Below are 25080 nucleotides of genomic sequence, written 5' to 3' on the forward strand. Positions count from 1 at the left end.
CTCTTTCCCACTACCTGGACACATTTGTTTCTTAACTCCCATTTGCAACTTCATTCTGTGCAGCTCAAACATGTTTGCCTTTAAGATTAGGAGTCAGAGGTCACTTTAGTGGCCTAAAGGGTAGAGGAGAAGGGCACACAGAAACTTCAACTTTCAGACTACAGACCATCCTGGGGAGCCTGTGTGAGGCTAGGGATAGATGTGGGGTGTGGCAGATACCAGAGCATCAAATTAACACACACGCACATCACTAGCCAGATCTCTTATGATTTACATTTACAGTTAATATTTTCAATATAAGCAAAGCCAATGTAATCATATTTATAGCTTATGTTTAATTATCACAGCTACCATCTCCACAAATATTTGGCCTGGAGCTTTAACTAAACATAAAAATCCCATTAAGTTTGACAAGGTTACTATAAAGTCAGACTGAGCAGCACACACACCCTAGGAGTGCTTAATATTATATTATGGTGATGTGTGACTTTGTGCGGGGAACACACTGGCATCTCTAACTGAGATACGGAGTCTCAGAGGTATGCCACATCCTCTCCTCCCGTCTCCCCCACCCTGCTCCTCTGCGCTCCCCCCCACACCCGCCCCCGCCTCTCCAGCGCGTCGCATCGCTGAGCAACGTTCAGCACGGACAGCCAACACAACTCGACCGAGCGCAGAGCTTACCTGGCTCCGCCGAGATATTTATATTTTCCCCTGAAAAGGAAGGAGTGTGGACCGCCGGAAAGCCCTGACGTCACCATGACAGGTAGACAGTAAAGAGAGGTTTGGGTCGTGAGGAGGAGAGGGAGTTAACACTGCGGGCGTGCTTGAGGTGGCCTCTCCATCCCGGTGAACACCTTTCCGGGTTCGGAGCGCGCTCGGACGCACGTTTGACGATGGACGGCTGGCCGCCGCTGCTGCTGCTGGCTCTCCTCGCCATTGCGGGAGGTGAGTAGCCTACCTTGTCCACATAATGGCTCCATCGAAGCTCTTGTGCGTCACCCTCATAGGGCAATAAAACACCGCGCGTCTGTGCATTAAGGGAATCCGAAAAGGTTTCTTCCAAGTAATGAAGGAGAGAATGCAATAAAAAAAAGGACTGGTTAGACGCTAGGGAGAGGCAGAGGTGGAGAAAGCGACTCTTTCACTGCTGTGTCACCATCTTTCTTTAAAACAGCAGCGAGCGCGACGGAGTGATGTAGTGGAGAAATATTACCCACTCCATAGAGCACAATGAAAATACATTAGCAAGTGTAAAGGGGGAAAATACTTGCATCGTAAGCATATAAGATACAAGATATATTTAACCTGAGATTCTGCTGGGCTTAATATAATGCGTTTAGGGACGTGTGTGATGTTCTCCTATGGAATTACTGCTATTTCAGTGTTGAGTGTGCGGGAGTTAGTCACATTTCAGATCAGATGAAAATGGTACGTATTAAAAGACTTAAATCAAACTTATAATCTTTTCTACTGAAAATAAAACAGTTGCATGTGATAAACATACACATGAGAAATTTACCAGCCTCCTGCAACAGCTAAACCACCGTGGCATCAGTTAGCATATTCCTTCTAATTAATTGAGAGAGAAATAAATTATCTTATCACTCACTCGCCTCTCTCTCCTTCTCTCTCATTAACACTGAGGTCTTGCATTGAGTGGGCAGGTTAATAAGAGGCATGTTGGGCTAAAACAACTTCTCCTTCCTGTCATCAAAGGGCAAATGATGTGTCATCAGGCTGCACAGGAAAAGCCTTCTGTGTTTGCACAACAGCTTAGATGGATAAACTTATTGTTATGGGGCGCATGCATTGGGTGGTTATCTTATTTATGGCTCTCGCAGCACATTTAAAGTAAATACTGTAAGCTGTTAGGTTGTTTGGACATATTTTACCTCTGTAAGTTGGCTTTATTTTGGTGTCGCTCCAACACATCCGCTCAGTGGCTGAATTATGACTGCCTTAAGATTTTGTAACCTATCTACAGCAGAGGATAGAGCAGAGGCCAGCTCAGCAGCTCAGAGCAAAAGACTGCCTGTGCAGCAACACACACAGCACACACCTCTGTCCACTCGCGCGCACGCACACGCTTGGCCATCTGCCTTGCACTGACTAACCGTTCATCATCACCAAGGGCGACAACATGCTGCTTTGACTCCTCTTTTACACCCACCCCAAAAAAAGACAGCTTTACACCCATAGTTCATCACGCTGCATCCAGAGGAAATGACGAAGACAGATAGTACGAGATAAAGTGCTTCAACCGGCATTAACCTGCCACTTATCACATCAAGCACCGGTTGCAGACGTCCCCACCGCACACACAGCAAACATACATCGTGTTTGGTTTTGAAAAAAATAGCAGCTGTATACTAGTTAAAGCATCAGTTTAAGATTATATGGAAACTGCTCGATTTTGTTAGCCAAAATACACAATCTAAAGTTTTTAGAGACATACAATCAAATGAAGATAACTAAAGAACATGAAAATAATCAAAAAATATCAGGAGTAACATTCATGTAATTTAACAGACTTTGTTTTATAGTGAAAATAATGAGTTCCAGTGAAAATCTAACAAGCTAAATGCCAATAAAAGGCTAAATAGAGCTCATTATTAAAATATCAAATGTCAAAAGGGCACGCTTTTTTGTATGAAACTGGTGTAAATTTGCACAATATTCAATTCTTGCCCTATATTCGGTTCAAACAGAGGTGTTTGCACTAAAAAGAAAATGCCATCATGAAATATCACTTTAAGGAGCCTCATAAGCTGTGGAGTACTAATGAGTCATCTTCCCTTAAGGGAGAAAATCTGATTAGCATCATCCTCAGAGACTATAAACTCTGTCCACACACAAGCATACGCAAACACATGTTTGAAGAAAAACGCACACTGGGCACATATAAACACACACACACACACACACACACACACACACACACACACACACACACACACACCTGGAGCTTATAAGGCATTTAAGAAGTTTCCTACAAGCGAGCAAGCAAAAACACACAAATGTTAAATACTTAGGAAACACAACCTTTGCCTAGTTTGAGGCTTACGTGTTGATTTCTGTGTTCTTATTTATTCATGTTTGTGCTTGATTGCAATGTTCACGTCATATAAGAGGCGAAGAAGGCAAGAGACGTGAGAGAATCCCTGCATCTCCCCAACAAAAATAGCCGGCATAAAAAAAAGGTGGTGATCGAATGAAGAGGAGAAAAGTCATAGGTTTACACCTCCAGAGCCACGGCATCATTTACTTACATAAGCATCCACACACACACACACACACACACACACACACACACACACACACACACACACACACACACACACACACACAGAGGAGTCTTGTATTGAGTGGCTGTGCAAGGACGCTCAAGGACATTTCACCACCTGTCTAAGAGGCTGCCGTGAGGATTTGGCCATCTCGCTGTGTGAGGAGGATGTCTCTTGTCATTTCCCCAACAGGCCATGCATAATAAAAAGAGTCTGTGGGGCTGAGCTGACCTAATGCAGGGGTTACTGGATATGGAGCAGAGTCTGCGACACTCTCATCAGCCAGAGATGTAAAGTGTACTTAAATTAGTTTTTCTACAACACCCCCAGTCCCTGCATCTTAAAAGACATTTTAATAAGTGCATGCATACACTGCAACGGTAGTCCTCTGCTATGTGTGAATGCACATCAGCAAATCATCTCTGTGCTAGCGCTACAATCTAGAAAGTTCTGCTCCTTTACTTTAGTCTGTCATCACTTTTTGTTTTTTGGTTTTTTTGGTGCACTGATTTTCCTCATCTGATCTTTGCAGCATCTCATTGTTCACATGACAGCAGCCGTCCTATCGTCTCGCGCGCCCTCGCTTTCTCTTTCCGCGCTTTATCTCGCTTGCTTATTTTCTCTGTCTCTATCTCGTTGGACCGACTCCCAATACACAGCAGCAACAGGATCAGATCAGCGGGTAGGGGCAGCATCTGTGATTAAAAAATGTGCAGCGCATTCACCGCACGGGCCTGCACTCGCATGTGAGAGTGTACGTGATTCCATGTGTAAAACCCTGTGCTCTCATGTGTGATTTGTGCAAGATTGTGTGTGTGTGTTTATGTGAATGAATGTGCAGCGGTAGTAGCAGCAGCAGCAGCAGCACACAGCAGTGTGGCCCGGGAGATTAAAGGGAAGCAAAGGGAGAGCACAGAGGTTTAATAGAAACTTAAGCAGCAGAGAAGAAGAGGCAGATAAGAGACGTTTGGAAAGTTAAGAGTTTTAAATCTGACCTTGTCTAAGAATATTAAAAAAAATAAAGGTGGACTTAAATCGCGGCAGGTCTGTGGTTACCTTGCACTGATACAGCTTTTTGTAGAAGTGTATTCAAGATAACTCACACCTTCTTTCAATAAAATCAAGTATAAAAGATCAAAACGTTTTAATCTTCTAGTAACTAATGCTGTAACAATGACAGTGTTCTAGTAGCAGATGCTTCTACAGATAAAGACTTTAACATAACTTCAACAAAATGCGACATCAAGAGTTATGTGGAATCATTTTTGCAGTCAGTCCTCTTCTTGTTATCTATTCATGGGCACATTTTTGCTGCAGGCGCTGACCTGGTGCAACCGTGGCCTCGCGATTTATGAGTATCTAAACGACAGTGCAAATAATAGCTGCGACGAGAGGCATAATGCATTTCAAGTGATGCATTTTATTGCAGCCCCTGAAATAGGCACCGCTGTTAGAAGGCCATATCCTGTCATCCAGCAGCTGAGCTCCATGCGTTTTAATAAACAAATGAAAGCTATTACTGTTTATTTACAGTATGATTTCTGGATGAGTTAAACTGCAGCCTCTGACGGCGAAGCTTTTCAGCCTTCATTATTCTAAACTATTTTAGCATATTCTCCTCAAATTTCCCTTGATGTGACTTCAAAATGAATGAAACACTTCCCACAGCAGCAATATATTCTGTTTTGTCCCAGTGCTTCACTGAGCTAATATCACTCATGCACCTATATATTAGAAATATTCAAACCTAAGATGTCATTTTAATAGCTGTAGCATATAGCTAGAATATTTATGGCATTTGTAGCAACAACAGTCTATCTATAAATCTAAATATGGCTGTATATCTATGTATCCATGATACATGGACACATTTGTCTGAAATTTGTCAACAAATTAAATAGCTGTGTTGATCTGTGCATGGTTTTCTCTTAGTATTTATCCAGGATCCAACTAATTTGTTTAAAAATTAATGTTTAAAAATGAACTCAGATTAAAAAATGTTTCTTGGGTAAATAATTGAATTCATGTCAGATTATAATTTTGACTTCCAGTGATTATAAAAACAAAATCAATGAAACAAAACAGCTGTTATTGTGTTTCTGTTTTGTTTTGTGACATGCACTCACCTCTTTATTAGGCACACCTGTTCAGCTGCTTGTTATAGCTCGCATGTAGACACGGTCAAGACGACCTGCTGAAGTTCAAACTGAGCATCAGAATGAGGAAGAAAGGTGATTTAAGTGCCTTTGAATGTGGCGTGGTTGTTGGTGTCAGACAGGCTCGTCTCAGGTCTTCAGAAACTGCTGATCTGCTGGGATTTTCCCACATAAGTATCCCTAGACTTTACAGAGAAAGTTCTGTAAAGAAAATATACCATGAGCTGCATCAAGAGCCTTCTTGATGTCAGAGGAGAATTCCCAGACTGGTTTGAACTGATGGGAAGGCAAGAGTGACTCAAATAAATACTTGTTGATTCAATTAAATTCAGTTTTATTATATATAGAATATAAAGTGGCCTCAAGCCACTTTATATTCTAAGGTAAAGACCCTACAATAACACAATATAAGCTTGTAATGCAATTACCACCAAGATACGCAGGAGAATATCTCTGAACTCACAACACGTCAAACCTTAAACAGATGGGCTACACCAGCAGGAGACCACACCATGTGCCATTCCAGTCAGCTAAGGACAAAACTTTCTGCAGCAACGCTCCGATGTTCAGATGTTAAGGTCACAAACAATATGAAGGCGTGTTGTTTACACCAAATCCTGCCGTGTAGTAATGGCTCGTTATAGTGGTGCATTGTTGCCCCTCCCTAAAATCCAAACACGCTCGCAGCCAAGTCCTGGCAGGTTTCAGTTAGCTCAAGCCAGGATCCTGCAAAGAGAGGTTTTGGTCAAATTAAATCAGCTCTAGAAACAATCTGGTTTCAAGACGTCACACCGTGAAGCAACAGCAAATACTGTGCGCGCTTTTTCACTTGTTTTAAAACGTGTCTCCTTATTCATTACTGCATGTTTACAAAGTCAGTCACTGATCTAACCATATAACTAAGATTTAAACGCTGGTCAAAAATAAATCATGATCATGGTCTTTGCCATATCCGTGGATCTATTAAATAAAAGGTTGAAAAAAATTCCTTTAAAAAAAGCTGTTTTTTAAAATGAATAACATGCGATGATCAAATATTAAATGTATCAACGAACATTTCAGCTCTAATAATAGAACAACATGCTGGAGTGATTTGTCAGTGCTTTCTATAAAAAAAGAAAAACCTCTGTGGTTATTAAAACACAACAAACTCGACTGACTTTACATCTTTGTGCGCAGCGTGGAAAGACAATAAAGCTTCAGGCTGCAGTTAGCCCACAGTGGAATGGCTCTGTTTTTGTGCTCTGATATTGCAACTAGATGGAGGATCAATATTAATATCTCAGTTCTATGGCCACTACAGAGCCAATTGGGTGTTGCCAGTACATCAGTGGATCTCTCCATTATTGACTTAAGAATATTTCAGCATAAAAGGTTTCAGCTGCAGCCAAAAAGCCTCTTTAGCCGTCGACAGAAAGGAGGGCAGAAAATGACCCCAGTTTCCCTCCAACCTTTTCTCATTTGAGCGAGCTGTATAAATAGAGATCATCACTGTAACAGTCTTAGTGGGATAATTCAATTTAGATCTCGCCTCGCCTTCATTTTCTGCACGTTTGTCTCTACAGCGTGTACTCTAGTCTCTAAGCAGCATTGGAAATTATAAACAGATGCTGTCAAAAGTAAAGATTTTATAAACAAGTTGTTGGGGACACAAAAGGTCCGTCAGCACGCTAAGATTAATGGCTATTTTTAAGGGCGAGAGGATTGAAGGGGCAGACATAGCTATAAAGCAATCTGACCTAATGGCTACCATCTTGTCTCTTCCGGTCCTCCTGTCACGGAAGCGTGTGTGTGTTTGTGTGTTTGCATGTGCATGGTGATGTGTAACTTCCCTAGCTTACGGGTCTAATGGGGAGCCCTGCTGAAATATTCATAATGTCACATTAAGTTTGCAATATCTGCTCTGCAAAACAAATATAAAGCCACCTGAACTACCAGCAACATTAGAGCCCCTCAGTTCAGCCTTTAGCATGTGGAGACAGAGGCACATCAGTCGGTGGTTAGTAGCATTATTTGAGTGTTGAAGATGAGCGGCCGAGTTAATGTGTTCGCACAGTGAGCAGGCTCGAGTGTGTGCGTAGTTTTGCATTAAAAAAAACGAGATAAGAAAAAATGAATCTTTCTGCCTGATTAGTTGCAGTGCCATAAAACATTGGTGTATCCTGAGCCCATGCTCATTTTTGTTTAGTTATTTTAAGCTATTTCTGTAGTAAATGCTGTAGTTCATGAAGAAGTGGTAAAACATGGCGTGCTGAAAGTGTTGCGCTATCTATCTATCTGTCTATCTATCTATCTGTCTGTCTGTCTGTCTGTCTGTGTACATGTGCATGCTCCTCCCCTGAAGTCCCCTGAAGTGCTTACCTCATTGATTGTCCTTCCATGTATGACCTTGAGTCTGATGTCGTGCATTTTGGGATTTTGGTCATCTTTTATGAGTCATCATATTCTTGAAAAAAATAGAACTTCAACTGATGCCAGATCTGCATAAAAAACATTTTAGGTTTTTTTGACTGAATCCTTTTGGCCTTGAACTTTTTTGGCTTGCAAAGTTAGTCTTTGTCATCTTTGATCAGCTTTGACCAAGGGACTTTTTTTTTTTTTTTTTTAGAGAATATAAAATATGAATTTATATCAAATTCAATCATCTCTCAGGTGTTATGTTTAAGGTACTGCCGTCAGATTGGTCGGCAGTGGAGCAAACACATAAAAATGTTTTCAGCTGCGTCTGATTTTTTTATATTTTTTTGAGAAAAAGGCAAATAGGTGTAATGATTTATTAAAATGCATGCAAACATAAATGGAAATTAAGTACATGAGGCAAAAACAGTACAAATTAATAAGCTTGAAAATCAATATTTGGTATGAATACCTTTATTCTTAAACACAGCCTGAACTCTCTTAGCCAAAGTTCTCCAGGCTTCTTGAAAGACCTTCAAAGCTCCTCTGCACATAGTGATGATCATTTTTAGGTCAGTGTTAAGTGGCTTAATAAATGTAAAAAAGCATCTTCTAAAAATGGTCAGGTATAAGGACTGGACTAAAATGAATGAAAAAGCAGCCGATGTTCAAAGAGAAACTTTGAAAGATCTTCAGAAAGCCTTGAGAAGTTTTGCTCATGAGTGCTTTAAAAATTACAAGAAAGTCTATACAAAGAAATGAGGGGCTTAAGACTTTTGCATTTTTAAGTGCAAAGATGCTTTAAGATGATTAATTACATTTTGTCTATTTTACTACACAGTACTTTTATAATAAGCAGAAATCTTTCATTTACACTCATGAGCATGGTTGAATGAACTGTGCTCTTCTATTTTTTCCTCTGCCAGTCTGGCTTCCTGTCTCATCCGACAGTGTTATTGCCTTGTGCTTCCGGGAATAATATACATTACTCATATGGTTCTGACACAGACAGCAATGCTTATTTCCCTGATGAATGTGTGTCCACAAAACGACACACATGCACACATAGAAAAAAAAAAGCCAGCACTTGTGGACAATAAACACAGTACAACACTCATGCTGACAGGACTTGTATCGATGATGCTGATTTAGCGAAGGAAAGGGCGATAAATGTACACTGGCTGTCAGCGACAGCGAGATGGAGATAACAAACAGGATGGGAGAAGAAAATATGGGCTGACTGCGATGATGAAAAGATGGTAAAAGTGTTAAGGAAAATGTGATGACAGAGAAAGAGCAGAAGATTAAAAAATAGGGGATGTGGGAGCGAGGGATTGCGTTGAGAGGTCACGGGGTATGAATAGAGTCCTTATTGATCCAGAGATAGAGGCTATCATTCCTGTTCAGTGAACACAGCAGCGCTACAGGGCAAAGAGGGAGGGGAGGGGAGCGGTGGAGAGCAGGGGATAAATAGAGGAGGAGGACAGAGTGTCACAGAGGAGCTCGGAAACATTCAGATGAAGTTTGGTACGTCTTCTTTCCATTTCTGCATTTTAATTTATCTTTGGAGCTCACACGTTGCATTGCAAGCATTAAAATCAGACCAAATAAATATTGTTTCAAAGTTTTCTAAATACAGTTTTAGTGGTTTTTTATGTTATCTCTGTTGGCAGTGACTTCCATTTCTCCATAGCCCTGTATAAAACGGTTCTTTTATTTTCATTGATTCCTGCTATGGGTAATAAACACCGTCCTGTCTGGGAAAATGTTTATCTCTATCTGCGCTAAAGTACAATTTTTTAAAACAAAATGACTGAAATCTTTTCAGCTGTACCAACTGAACTCTAACAGTTGTTAATTAATTCAAATTTGATGTATTTTTATGCAGATTCATAGAGAAATTGAGAGTCTGAGCTCTTTGTATACTTTTTAATATCATTGTGTTCATTAAAAAGAAATAATTTTACCTACATCAGCTTTCACACGTTTGTTTTCCTGCAATGTTAACGGCCTTTAAAAGAGAGTATGACAACATCGGTACAGTGAGCAGCCTGTGTTTATCTTCAGGGGCAGAGCGTGAGGGTGAAAAGACGCAGCGCAGGGATGAGCAGATGCCGGAGAGACAGGGAGTGAAAAGCAGGAGGGAATGAGGAAGGAAGCAGGAGGTGCAGAACAGTTGTTTTTCTCAGTGCATCACTCTCTCAGTGAAAAAAAAAAAAACGGAAAACCCTCCCCTCCTGTGTGTGGTGTTGTGACAGCTCTGCCTAAATTCAACCACTCACACAGATAAGACTACAGTCTGCTACAGATGGAGGGATGGGAGGGGGAAGAGACAGGGGAAGGGACGCGAGAGACTGAGTGAAAATAACCCAGAGCTACAAAAGAGTGGCAGTTGGGGAGAAGTGCAACAGGGCAGAGGAGAATACATAGAGACAGAGCAGCGGGACGAAGAGTGTGATAGAGACAGGAAGGAGAGTGATAGAGACATCCAGAGTGGTTGACTCATTCTCGTGATGTCAGATCTCGTAAGATCTATGCATTGAGGTGTGCTGACGTCCTCCAGCCGCCGGTGATGAGCAATGTCATGGTTCAGGCCGCGCGGCTCTCAACAGAAGCGCCTCCGACAAACAGCGGCACCACAGACTTCAAGCTCCAGTATGTTTGTATTGCAAATCCAGTTTGATAAAACACCTTTTAAATAAGGCCAAGTGAGACACAGATGCCTGCAACTTTCATGCCTTCTGATAGAGCCACACAATGATGATAATGCGCTCTCATTACAGGCGGCCTTGGGGCAGACACAGAGGAGCGGTTGGTGGAGCATCTCCTAAACCCAGCGCATTATAACAAACTGATCCGTCCCGCGACTAACGGCTCCGAGCTGGTTACTGTGCAGCTGATGGTGTCTTTGGCCCAACTCATTAGTGTTGTGAGTATGGACACGTCTGGGACTGAATCTGTGTGCATGATTTAATGTGATTTTCAGGATTTAATTTGGATAATAGAACAAATAACATAAACAATGGTGATTCATTTAGATTTCTGTTTTTCCTCCTGGAAACCTAAACGCCGGAATCTTGATTTAAAACTCAAATTAAACATAATCACAGACAAACCAGCTAAACTGAGCAGTATTTTAATATTGTGGCAATACTTGTACTTGTTACTCTCCACGACTGCAAACAAGCCTCAGACAAAGGGTAACATTGCTTTTGTCTCGAGGCTGAAATTCTCTGCTCAGGTTTATTTGTTTTTTTATTTTTTCGTTGTAAATTTAACGGCTGCACGGCCGATGTTGCACATAAAGATGATTTATAGTGATGAGTTCTAGCCAGCATATATAAAAGCAGTTACAGAATTCCTTCTGTGGCGCGGGAGGAGCTCTCTAAAGAGAAATTAATCTTGAAGACATCATTAGGGTTATCTTTGGCCTCAGCTTGAAAACAACATTTATTTTCCCCCTATTACAAAACTGGGACACGGAGTTTGAAGGATGTTTTCTGAAGCTTGACCCTGTTAAAACATACTACAAATCAGGACATCTCATCCTCATCGAGTCTTTTTCATACAAATAACAAAGAGCCGCGTCTGAATAATTTCATGCAATAAAACTACAGCTTTTAATGTGAGTGTGTTCCATTGCAGCATGAACGAGAGCAGGTGATGACCACCAATGTCTGGCTAACACAGGTGAGACTTTTGACTCCTCATCTGATCTAATCACTGCGTACCCAACATTATGCTACACGGAAAAAGAGAAGGCAGAAAGCTTAGTGAAATGCAGAGAAAACAATGAGTAAATATTTATTTTTAGGTGTGTTTTTTTCTTAGATTTCACAGTGTCACAGCTAGGTCAGTGGACGTGAATCACAAACCGCGAGGGACTTGGACGGTAGTCATAAATGTGACTTAGATAAACACAAACACACACACTGAAGATTCCTCTCTCTAAAATATACTACTGTACGTGATGTATTACATTGGATAATCAAATTCCTGAAGTGTTATCACACCAGTAGTACACGATTCACGGATGCAGTTACTGGGGTGGAAAGATACATTTTTCTTTTCCGTGTTGTCGCTGGTTCTGGATAGCTGAGTATAACCCTACCAGCAATCATGTAGAGCTTCAGTTCAGACAAAAGCTGACAGGACTGGTGAAGTGAGACATGAAACAGTGCTCGTCCTCAAAAACACAAAATCGAGAAGAAGAAAAATAAGAGACAGGAATTCACCAGAGAGTGAGAAATGTACAGAAAGACATTTCTGAAGCTGAACTCATGTTTCTGCATTAATGTTGTGATTTTCAATGATGTTCTGTAAAGTCATACGTGACCCCTTATAGCTGAGGTATATAGATATTTGGGCTTAATACCTAATAATTTATTCACCAACATAAACATATTCTAGATATTGAGACAAATGACCACAGACTGGCTTAAGCTGAGATTCACAAACCTAAAAACTTTGAATAAAAAAAGCATGAAAGAGATAAAAACAGCAAAGATGCGGTGTAAAAAAAAAAAAAAAAAAAAAAAAAAGAATCCAATGATTTAAACTCTTTGTTTCACTAAAAAATTTTGACTGTGATGAGCTGATGAGCAGCAGGGACTGTAATCTATTTCTGTAGCTCTAGGGATGCACATTAATTTCCCAAAAGAGTTTTAAATTTAGTTGTGTTTTTTTTTATATCACAGGATATTTTTCTTTAGCCTTACTCTTCTTATCTTAAGTGAGCTCTTGTCCAGAGAAGCCATCTTTTTTCTGGATCTTTTTTAAATATGTCTGCAGTGGAGTCAGTGCAGTGAATATTACATAATACTGTTTTTTGGCCTTTTCCCCTGAGTATAGAGATTTCCCTCAGATTCTCTGAATCTTTCATTGATTTGATCTACTGTAGATGATGAATTCCACTAATTATTTAAATTCTGCACAAAAATATTTTATATTGTAAAACTATTTGGCCACATAGTCTTACTAGGAGTGGTGAACCCTTCCCCATCTTTCCTTCAGAAAGACTCAGCCATGCTAGGATGAGCTTGTATACTCAATGAAATTCTTCTATTTAGAAAATTGTATAATGTGGCCATTGTTGATGGTGTATATATTTGGAACAAAAGACAGATAACTAAAGCCATACGTCAGGTGTTGAGGGAAAAGGACATATTGATGAGAAGTGGGCATGTGGACATGGAATATATGGGACAGCATACACTGAAAGACACAACCAAGTGGCTGGGATAGTGTATAGGAACATCTGTTTCCCAAGTCCCGATGGGAGACACCACCAAAGGTGGGTAAAAAAAAAAACAACAGGCTAAAGTCCTGTGGGATTTCAAGTTCCAGACAGACAAGCAGCTGCTGGCTAACCAACCAGACATAGTGGTGGTTCACAAGGAACAGAAGACCACAGTTGTGATAGGTGCAGTGTTCCCACCGGACAGCAACATCAGAAAGAAGGAGCCAGAGAATAGAGAATAGAGAGTTGCCAGGGGCTGGAGGAACAACTGGAGCAGATGTGGAAGGTAAAGGCTAAAGTTGTCCCAGTTTTAATAGAAGGATTAGGAGCGTCAAGCCAGAAACTGCAAGACTGGCTCCAACAAATTCCAGGCACAACATCAGAGGTCTCTGTCCAGAAGGGCGCAGTCCTAGGAACAGCTAAGATACTGCACACAACAACTCCCAGGTCTCTGGTGCTTGAGGAACACATGCATACCACACCATTGAGGAGTGAGAGGGATATTTATATATATATGTATGTATATATGTAACTTTTTCATATAAAGCAGTCATAAGTACGGTTGTCACACACTGGCACATAGACAGACACACACATGAGCCAGATTAGGATTTATGACGTGTAACGGAGCATAGAATCACCATCAGTGCTCTATGGATTCTTTGCCATCAGAAAATAGGAGGGCCAAGGACAGCTGTCGTGAGCCGAGACAAACTGTAATGACCACAATGCACCACAGTTACAGAGGAAGTCTAGCATGAGCAATACAGCTGCAACCTGGTTATACCACATATAGAACTGCTGTAACAGGTCACAGAGGCTTCAGCGTGGCAATGTCAAATTCTGATCCACAACATGGAAAACAAGATAATGTTTGTCTTTTACACAAAGTTGCACAGAGGACTCAGATGTCTGCTGATCCATTCACATGCACCCACACACACATACCTGGGAACAGCTGCTGCATTATAATCATGCTGAGTGGTTTGCGGCCGGGTGTGTTTTAAAGACCATTCAGGGTCAGGACAGACATGAGTGTTACTCTGGCTAATGGTAGAAGTGTGATGAAGGTGCAGGTTGGGCAGATAGCATAGAACGTACCTCCGGCTTATCTTTATTGCAACATGTCATGTTAACCAGTGACTAAGTGACGAACACAAAAAGACAAACAGACACACCTTCTTCTCTCAAGATGTCATTTCCTGCTGTGTGGTTGGCAGATGAGTGACTAAGCGTTGTGTTTTTATTGGCCTTTAGGAGTGGCAGGACTATCGTCTGACTTGGGTCCCTGAGGAGTTTGATGGAATGATGAAGGTCAGGCTGCCCTCCAAACACATCTGGCTGCCTGACGTGGTGCTTTACAACAAGTGAGTCACTCTCTTGCCCTCCTGTCCTCACTTCGTAAAGCCTTCACAAGATACAAACTAATAATGCATACACTGCACCATGAAAGTACATACAGTTCTTGGAAAAAAACTCCGCTGGTGAAATGACCAAGATGATCCACAACGTGTTGGTCTTTTGCACAAAGTTGTACAAACAGATCATTTTTTTATAAGCTTCGACCGGATTACAAGTTGAAATGTGCAATGCATTCAGGTTTGCCACACAGGGCTGAATATATCCACTGTTATCTACTCATTTTGTGCCATGTAAAGAACGAGTCATCTGCACTGCATATATCTGCATATGCAGTGATGAGCCAGTGCACACAGTCGTTCCACAAGAATGCAAACTTCTGTCGTCTTCTGTCTTTTCCACTTGTAAAATATATGAAGCTTATTTGATGCGCTCACTGAGAGTCTAGATAATTAACATTGCCCCTCTTTTAATGTAGCACCTCTATCTAGGACCAATGGAAGGATTTGAAATTACTTCTACACTGTCATACAAATATGCAGCCATCACTTTTAATTCTGCTATTGAGAACAGATTACCTTATGAAAAGTCTTCAGGGTGTGCATGGTTGACTTAGCCTATTATGCACCTCCAGACCAAAACTTTTCTGCTGGGAATTTAATGACTTTCAGCCTTATTCCTGTCCCTACCATCTGTGCATAGTTCATGTCCCATCAGCTGTATTCCAGAAACCATCCAGTACTCCTGTGCTGACATGCTACATAATACATTTTTATGTGTCGATTAATTTGTGGTTTGTGGTAACTAAATACAAATTTTTTTAGGCCCCGGGGACATTTAACAAGTTGGCAAGTTGAGCGGTAGAAATAAGAACAACTTTATTTATCCCGAGGGAAATTCTTTGTCCTGTACATGCTCAAAGCAGCAGGAGAGACAGAGGAACAGATGAAATAGATATAAGATATACAATATATACAATAAGAATAGTGTACAGTAATATACAGTAGGATAGTGCAAGACATAGTATCGGATAACTCTAACAAAGTAATATATATAACTATATCCTGGTGAATAAATAACTTAACTATCAGTGCAGGCGGTTCTAGAAAGTGACAAAGTATTGTGCAATAGAATAAAGGGAGTAGCAGCATATGATGGGGGGATGAAACAAATATTCAATAAGTACTCTTGGGTAATATTGCACGGTCTGGGAGGGAACAGAATAACATAGGTAATAGTCTCAGGAGAATCACCTACAGAGTGAGGAAGAGTTATACAGTCTTATTGCCACCGGCACAAAGGATTTCCTGTGGCGGTCAGTTCTGCATTTCGGGGCAATGAGTCTTTTGCTGCGTTTGCTCCGATGGTCCATCATGGGGGCGTGCATGGGGTGACAGGGGTTGTCCATGATAGAAAGAAGCTTTTTTAGCATTCTCCTCTCAGACACCTCCTCCAGGTTCTCAAGTCTGACACCCAGGACAGAACCAGCCTTTCTAATCAGTTTGTTCAGCCTGTTGGCATCAGCTGTCTTCACCCCACTTCCCCAGCACACAGCTGCAAAGAACACGACGCTCTCCAACACCGAGTGATAGAACATGGTCAGCATTTTCCTACCAACATTGAAGGACCTGAGCCGCCTCAGTAGGAAAAGCCGACTCTGCCCTTTTTTGAAGATAGCATTGGTGTTCTTGGTCCAGTCCAGTTTACAGTCCAAGTGTACCCCCAGGTACCGGTAGTCCTCAACGATCTCCACATCAGCCCCACTGATGGTGACAGGGGTAGGAGGAGGAGCCTGCTTCCTAAAGTCCATAATCAGTTCCTTTGTCTTTGTGATGTTAAGTTGTAGGTGGTTTAGCTCACACCACTCGACAAAGCTGTCCACCACACTCCTGTACTCCTCCTCCTGTCCATCCCTGATACAGCCCACTCATGTGCAAATGAGTGTACTATCACATACATAGTACATAAATGATAACATCCCAAATAAGCTTCACTGTAATGTATTACACAAAATGATTAACGTGTAAACTTCATCCGCATGTTTTGTTAATTAGGATTCTCCTGCATGTCTGAGAGAGAATGGGGATGTTGCGGACCACTGGTCTTAATGTAATGGAAACTGAGTGTCAGCCTACAGTATGTAAATCAGCTCATCAGAGCACAGCGATCTGTCTGGCCTTCTCCTCTTTCTCCGCTTCAGGCCTTACTTGACTAAAGATTATAAGATCCCTGACCCACCTAACTCTGGAAAAGTGATCCCGTTAATCCCGTGTACCCCAGGTTGGGGTGTTATCCTCCATGACTCCGATGAGTCCAACTGTCAGTCCTTTAAACTGGAGGATTAACTCAGCTTATGCCACTACCACACCACTTTTTACTTTATTATTCAATTTGGAGAAAAGGTGAAGCATTGCATAGTGCGCTGAAAATGTGCAGCTGTGTGTTCGTGCAGGTTCCTCTTTTGCATGCTAAAAATATTCTTGCTGCATGTATTTTTCTGCCATTATCTTAAGATGACATGAACACACACTCACAGTTGGTAGCTTACATGTGCTGCTTAATCGAGCCCAGATTGCCTTGAATATTATGTCTTCTTCCTAGACTTCACATTCATTTGGTTCCTTATCCTTCTTCTGTGTGTTAATATAAGAATGAGTCTCTGACTCTTCTAACCAGAGACACCTCAAAAAGTCACACCCGTAACTTCAAGATTCGTTAGTGTGTCCTTGAGCTCTAATGAAGCTGCTGCATAATAAGATAAAGCACTACCACATTACCCTATTCAAGAGGCTTGGAAGAAACATGGCCCCTCATGATACTCTTTTATTATTTAAATCATCACACCAGCATCTGGATTTATGTCTGACTCCCGTTTTTGTCTTTATCCTCTCTGACCTTGTCTCTTAGTGCTGATGGGGTGTACGAGGTGTCGTTCTACTCTAATGCAGTGGTGTCTTACGATGGCAGCATCTTCTGGTTGCCCCCGGCAATCTATAAATCAGCCTGTAAGATTGAGGTCAAGCACTTCCCCTTTGACCAGCAGAACTGCACGCTGCGCTTCCGCTCCTGGACCTACGACCGCACTGAAATCGATCTGGTGCTTCGCGCTGATGTAGCCAGCATGGATGACTTCACCCCCAGTGGAGAGTGGGACATCATCGCCCTGCCGGGCAGACGAAATGAAAACCCAGCTGACCCTACCTACGTGGACATCACATATGACTTCATCATTCGCAGGAAGCCTCTTTTTTATACTATCAACCTCATCATCCCGTGTGTGCTCATCACCTCGCTGGCGATCCTGGTCTTCTACCTGCCCTCTGACTGTGGCGAGAAGATGACACTCTGCATCTCAGTGCTGCTGGCTCTCACCGTGTTCCTGCTGCTAATCTCCAAGATCGTCCCACCAACTTCACTGGATGTTCCTCTGGTGGGGAAGTATCTGATGTTCACCATGGTTCTGGTCACTTTCTCTATCGTCACCAGTGTATGTGTCCTGAATGTGCACCATCGTTCTCCCACCACACACACCATGCCCCCTTGGGTTAAACTGGTGTTCCTCAACAAGCTTCCTGCCCTGCTCTTCATGCGCCAGCCAAGAAACAGCTGCGAGCGTCAGCGGCTGCGTCAAAGGAGGAGGGCGCAGGAGCAGAGCGAGGGTGGTCGAAGTGGAGAGGCAGGGGCCTTGATGGTGGGGCTCGGGCTGGGAAATGCTGGTGGGAATGGAGGGGGGACCTCCACAGCAGTGTTTGGCAAGGAGGACAGTGACCCTTGTACGTGCTATGTGAACCGCGCGTCTGTTAAACAGTTTGGAGGAGATCTGGGAGGTGCAGGAGGGGGATCCATGGATGGTCTAAACAGAGTCAGAGAAGGTCGAGAAGGGGGCTCTGGAAACCTTCCAAGAGGGAAGCAAGCAGCTGCAGGTCCTGCTTTGACCCAGGCCCTGCTGGCTCAAGCCTGTCCAGGCTTTGAGGAAGCTGTGGAAGGAGTACGCTTCATCGCTAATCACATGAAGAGTGAGGATGATGATCAGAGTGTGAGTATTATCTGTTGCTTCATATCAGAGCCTGGAGCTGATAGTGTTGCACTAGATTTGTTTATGTTTTATAGCAGGTTAATAAACTTCATTATCATAGTAACTGCAAAAATAGCATTTGACAGCTGCTCAAAATAGATTTTTATGTTGAAAACAGATTAAATAAGTTAGGACCAGATTAGCTAACTGTCTGCATCAGTGCAAACCCTCTTTGCTGCTGAAATGTGTGGACGATAGTTTTTGAGGAGCTCTTATTGTATATAAATTTATGGGGAAATTACTCAGAGTGCAAAATTGAGCGAAACATATTTCTGATTTTTGGTATTTCAGTAATTCAAAATGCATAAAGGCTATGTTTGTGTTACAGGAAATATAAGTTAAGGAGTAATTGGCAGTATTTCAGGGACGTCTGGGCCACAAGGAAAACTGCAGAGGACACAAGAGCCTCTCAGCACTGTGCACACAGAGCTGTGCAACATAAAAAATCATGTGAATTAATGGATTTGTTTTAAACTCTCTTTAGTATCGGCTCTATTATAGAATAAACAGACATGTCTCCCATGAATAGCTTATTCATGGGACTCAGATTTCACTTAAATTTGAACAATATCTGAATTTTACAAAATGCTGTTCAGGATTTTGAAGAAACATGTTTGTTGCCCACTAAACTATTTGATTCCACAGAGGAAAGAAAAGAATATAAATTAGAGGCATTTTTAAAATAAAGATCGGAAAGAATAAAAATAATAACGTCAACGACAACAATGTTTTGCTCGACATATGTACTTTACAGTAACATAACTGAGCAAAACACACCTGGCACCATATTTTAATTGTATTTATATATCAAAAATAAAATTTAAATATAACATAATGCAAATATAATTGAGCTGGTAAGGTGGGTGCCACTGCTGGTAGATTTTTCTTTGCTTCAATGTCTGACTTTAAGAAAAATATAATTCTGCTATACTTTTAAATTATTCATATTATTATTAGCCGTAGCCACTAGCTACCAACTGAATTATTATTATTTCTTTAAATGATAACTTAACTCATGGCTAATGTAGCGATCAAATATTTGCTAGTAGTTAAAGGGCTAAAATTCATGTCTTCACTGGCCAAGTTGACTTTTATAATAATTTTTTAACACTTAAGTGTTGTTGAAGCAGGAGCTTTACCAACCTCTTCATGTTTTTCATAAAGTTTTATTCAGAGTTGTGAAAATCTAATTCAGCCGCTAGTGAGGGGAGGGGCTGTGTGCTAGCTGTGTAAAGTTGTGTGCCATCTGGAGGAGGCAAAGACTGCCCTGTTGGGATCAATACTTTTGCAAAAGCGTATCTAATCCAACCAATCCCATTTTTAGTATCTACTATTTTTTTAACAACCTGATTGCCCACAGCTGCCGCTGAGTCAGTCTTTCCTTTGACTTTAATAAACACCTGTAGGCTTATGTGTCACATAGAAAAAGCAAGAGTAATGTGCATTTACACACATGACACAGTAACTTAAAATGTGCATGGGTCAGGACAAGAGAAAATGTTGTGTTTTCTTTGAGGAAGCTGTGGAAGGAGTCCGCTTCATCGCTAACAAACCTGTACAAACCTGAAATCTGTCATACACAGGTTTCAGGTTTGCACACTGACCCATTTTGTAATAAAGCAGCTCTTCTCTGCATAAATCCTGCAGTCAACTTGAGCCTTATGCTGTATAATGTTTGTAGATTATTCACTGACTAATCATTTTTACTCTGTTTTGAGCTGTGAATTTGCCCTCCTTCTCCTCATAGACTGTCCTGGGCATTATTGATGTTAAAAAACTTTTTCTTTGCTTTTAAAACTGGAAAAATGTTATTTTTAGATAGTTTAGACAGTTAGTTTTAATTAGCTGATAACTGTCCACTCACACCTGTGCTGTTTTCTGTGATTGCAACACCACATTAATTTATTCCTCTCAGTAAATCTGTCTTTTTTTTGTGTAATCACAGACTCAGAGATAGTTATTATCCCACTGTAGCTGCCCTGCTTTTAAAGACTGCAATTTTACTGTTTGTGCTGACTTTAGCACTTTAATCAGACACTTTCTCTGATTTAAAAAATCTCTGAGAAAACCACAATTGACTGTCAACCGAGAACCAAATGATAGTAACCCATTAGCTGATGAACACAGTAGAGCCTTTTATTATAGCCTTATATTGTATTGGAAAATTGGTCATTGGGTTATTTTGGGGGGATGGGGCTTAAATCATCTAGTATTTGCTCACCTTGCTGCAATGTGGACAGAAACCTTGTGGATTCATATCTAAATGAGCAAAACACTAAAATGGTTGTTAAAGTGCGTCTATATAGGAGGAATGCCCGCAGATCAGTGGTTGAGCAAAAAAGCTCTCCTAAAAAATGTAGTTCAGTGATTTAACTCCTGTTTTATTAGCATGTTCATAGCTTTAATGGGCTTCACTGTGTGGGGTGACCAGCCTTTAATTCTTGTGTTTGTAGCCAACCCTGGCCAACCCTTAGCATCACCACTGTCTCCTTATGAAAAGAAACACAGCTCCAAATTAATGCTTTTGTGCTGCTTGTCTACTTTATTTGTTGAGCAGCAGCTTTTAATTTAGTGCTACTCAACTGGCCTAAAAAATTGTAATACTGTAAATTTAAACAGCAATTTTGGCAAAAACAAATAACATTAAAAAAGTGTATTTGATGTGTTGCTGCATCTTACAGCTCTGACACCATGCATGCTAATATAGTCTGTGATAATGTGAGATGAGCACCAATAGTATCGGCTGATAATACATACCTCCATATTTATTACTCAGATTCAACTGTGTATTAACATAAAAAAATTATCATGTCTCCGTGCGAGTGAAATCCTGCCATAAATAATCTTCTTTTATGCGCATATGTTACCAGCCATAAAAAGTATCCAGAGCAGCACAGATCAGTGCCGTATCATGTTATAGTCAAGACCGAGCTGTGCGACTCTGCTGTTTAGTACTGCCATTTAAAATGCAGGGGTTAGTACAAAAGGCCAGAAGCAAAGGAGACAGATCTGGTGATGCAATCGTAACCCTCTGAATATTCGACACAGACATGTAATTATAGCAGCAGCGGCAGCATGACGTGTGCATAGAGAAAGAGTACAACTGGTAAAGAGCTGGAATAGAAGAAGCGAGTCAGCAGAGTGAGGGTGTTATTTTTATGTCTTGTCCTGACTGCATCTTATTGGAGCGTGCGTCTGACATGGGAATTAATAAACCGCAGTAATTCTGTCTATCACTGATATAGTTACCATCCCATCACCTTTAAAATCCTCCCATTCCCAGCGCAGTGCATGGCTCATCATTCATTCCCCTCTCTCTTTAAGTTATCATCACAGGGGTCACAGTGTCAGACACCCTCTGTTTCTCTCCGTCCTCCATCTCTCTCCAGTCTCTTACATCCTTCTCCTCCTCCTTGACTCGTGTCAGACCTCATCAGAGCTGTGTAGCAGAACGAGTCTCCATTCACATTAACACTTCACCTCCATTAACGTTGTGTCTAGTTAAAAGCAGAGGGATAGGTCGAATGATAATGAGCATGACTGGACTTGAGAGTGGGATTCTGCTCACCTTAACCTTTCTCTTCACCCTGTTCCACAACCACAGGTGAGCGAGGACTGGAAGTATGTTGCCATGGTGATTGACCGCCTCTTCCTGTGGATCTTTGTGTTTGTATGCGTGTTCGGCACAATGGGCATGTTCCTGCAGCCGCTCTTCCAGAACTACACAGCCAAGACCATCAACATGCCAGGTTGACCATTTTCCCCCAACCACAAACACGCTGACAGACAGCTCCCCGACCAATCAGCACAGCAGGACATGGGCCGGAGGCGGGGGGTGGGTCTGGGTTTTAATGTGTCTATGGTACAGGAACCAGAACTGGAATAAACAACAATCACATCCATTACCTTTATAGTAACAATTTTTGCAACAAACGATTTTTCTCCTATGAAGATAAAGAAAAACACCATCTTACTCTTACCTGCAAGTTTTTGGTTATTTTTTTTTGTCCAGATGTTTAATGGTCTGACCTCCTCTTTCTGGTGGAAAGGTCCCTCCCTGCTTTCCTCTTCAGCCAGCCAGGGAGTGAGGATTCTCCGAGTTATTCCTTGTTGAACCTTACGCCAGCTAGTTAACACTTTCCACATTACACTGACTGCTTAAGTGACACGTGACATACCCGCCTTCAGCTACGACAGACGTTACTTATTCACAATGTTGACTGATGTCAGTATCAGAGAGGAAAGGGAAGTTTATATCAAGGTTCTTATACTTTACCCCCCCCCCAAAAAAATCCACTATGTCAGTAAACTGATTCAGTATATTTTATCATAGCATAGCTGCTTACCACAGTATAGCATTGAGTATATATTATTAAGATTTCTCTATGTGTTAAATCATGCAAGGATGTGATGCTAATAGAGAGACTATGGTGTGTTGTATGATTGTATAGATATAACCAGAATGTGATATAAACTGTAATACACAGCCTGTGATGCGCACATGAACACAATATGTGTAAAAGCAACAGATTGTGAAGGAAAAATATATAGAAGGTAGTTGTACTTCGGAAAGAGCCAGGTTGCATTATTACATAAAAGTCAAAGGGATGAAGTAATAGATTATGCATGGACGGTTTTCTGCTCAGACTGTTGTGCACAGTAAGTAGAGAACAGCCGCAGCCTGCTGTGCCAGAGTGCACAGCTGCACTGAGACGAGTCTAGCTCCTGAGAAAATGAGGAATCTGAGCCAAGAGTGTGGATATGGCCTCCTATATGATGGGCGGTGGAACATGGTGGATTGATGGGAGGTTTATGGATATTAAGTCATGTCACAACTGTTCATTTTCTGTTATCAGAGCAGGACGAAACCTCATTCGCTCGTCATTTTCTCCTCTCCTCTCCTCTCCTCTCCTCTCCTCTCCTCTCCTGAATATATATTTCTGCAGTGGATTTTGTTCATGTATGTAATGTCCAGAACATATGTACACATGTACATCTGTGAGATGCAGTGTTCAGAGGAGCATAACCATGTATGTATCCCTCCCACCCTTCCACCCTTTCAATTAATCTCTGCTGTCCTCTCTCCAGTCCCGCTCTGTTTATCTGGTCTTCCACGGGCGCTCACTTCTGACATTTAGTCCACTTAGAACAACAGCTAACTTCCAGTCATTAGTGCCGTATTCTTTTTTGTGGCAGATTTCCACAATCTTCACAGGATCCCTGACAACAAAGAAGATGCAAAAGGCCTTTTCAGGCACACATGCAGTCGGGTGGGGGTGGGGGGAATTAAATTTTTAGTAAACAAGAGCAAAATGCCAACAGGAGCAACAATGAAGCAGTCCTGGCAAGGCATTAAGTTGTGCAAAATCAGAAGCAGAAAGGATGAATGCCGAGGAGGGAAAAAAAGCAGGATAGGCAGAGACAAAAGACTCTTGTTATTAGTGCAATGGAAAGGAACGATAAACCTCTGGAAAAAGGCCATCTCCCTGGTCACTGTCATTTGCTGCAGGTTTCCTGGCTTTATGCAGTCGTGTGACCAAATCTGCAGCTCAACTGAGTTTGGGACTGGAAGGCGTCTCTTGCTGTGTCTAGGGCGGATGGGATTACCCGCGGGGGTTCCCGGGCAGATCCCGAACAAGTGTGAAAAGCCTATCAGAGACCTGTGAAAACTGTAGGCTGCATGTCTCCACACGGAGAAAGTGCTGCTGTCCACTCTCTTCTCTTTCTCTTTTTGACCTTTCCACTCTCCTTCCTTTCTCTCTCACTTCCTCTCTCATTATGCTCTCTCCCATCTTTCACCTTCCCCTTCCTGACTCTAAAATCTGCTCCTGTGCACACCTTAACCAGTCCAATAAAGGTTGTAGGTTCAGATTAATCAAAGTATGTCTGCGTGACATGTTTTCACATGAAAGAAGGAAACATTTCCTGGCTTTCTAATACTGATGCTGGCAACTTCCTTTTTTATATGAACAAAAATGCACACACACTCAGTCACACAGAACTTTTTTTTCTCTTAGGAAGCAGGGCTTTTAAACAATAATGTGTTTAAAGCCCTGTCAAGGTCACTCTGGGTTCTGATTATTCTACTGTGAAAACAGGACTGTAGGTAGTTCTTATCTACACATATAAACCGACATTTTTAGTGCAGAGAGCCAGTTTGAATAATTCACACCACAGCAGGAATAACTGTCTCTCATATCTTACGCTTAGCAAGACTTAATGACAACATCTTAGAATGTGCATTTCGTAAATATCACATAGTATCTCTGGTCTGCATCCATCCACCTCTGGCATAAACTGCTGTACCCATGTGGCAATGCAAATTAGAAGTAATGCACCAAAACCGCTGGATTCAGAGGACCACTTGCTGCCACCTGGTGCTCGTTGTTTGTTCATACTCGTTCTCTGCTGTAATAATGCACAGCCAACTTGTTTGAGTAAAAGTCACATTTATTTTTTTTTCCAGGGTGGGGGGGGGGGGCATGGCTTAACTTAAATGTGTGACAAGATGCACGAAAAGAGCAGAAAGAGAGATATTCACATATTCAAGAATGACGGCTCTTGAAA

At 41.6% G+C, this 25080-nt stretch overlaps 1 protein-coding gene across 1 annotated transcript; it reads left to right on the forward strand.

The window, feature by feature from the left end:
• Positions 1 to 647: 647 nt before the first annotated feature.
• chrnb2 (cholinergic receptor, nicotinic, beta 2) lies at positions 648 to 24382 on the forward strand. Its single transcript, XM_031734121.2, has 6 exons — positions 648 to 948; positions 10624 to 10769; positions 11486 to 11530; positions 14337 to 14446; positions 17346 to 18474; positions 22118 to 24382. The coding sequence occupies exons 1-6, from the start codon at positions 897 to 899 to the stop codon at positions 22265 to 22267; spliced, it is 1632 nt and encodes a 543-aa protein (XP_031589981.1). The 5' UTR covers positions 648 to 896; the 3' UTR covers positions 22268 to 24382.
• The last annotated feature ends 698 nt before the right edge of the window (positions 24383 to 25080 follow it).

Source organism: Oreochromis aureus, linkage group 11, assembly GCF_013358895.1.
Source record: "Oreochromis aureus strain Israel breed Guangdong linkage group 11, ZZ_aureus, whole genome shotgun sequence".
Lineage (NCBI taxonomy): Eukaryota > Metazoa > Chordata > Actinopteri > Cichliformes > Cichlidae > Oreochromis > Oreochromis aureus.

Coding starts and splice junctions, on each gene's coding strand:
- chrnb2 (XM_031734121.2), top strand. CDS start 897: ATGGACGGCTGGCCGCCGCTGCTGCTGCTGGCTCTCCTCGCCATTGCG. Junction 10,770..11,485: donor TGGCCCAACTCATTAGTGTT/GTGAGTATGGAC, acceptor GTTCCATTGCAG/CATGAACGAGAGCAGGTGAT. Junction 11,531..14,336: donor CCAATGTCTGGCTAACACAG/GTGAGACTTTTG, acceptor ATTGGCCTTTAG/GAGTGGCAGGACTATCGTCT.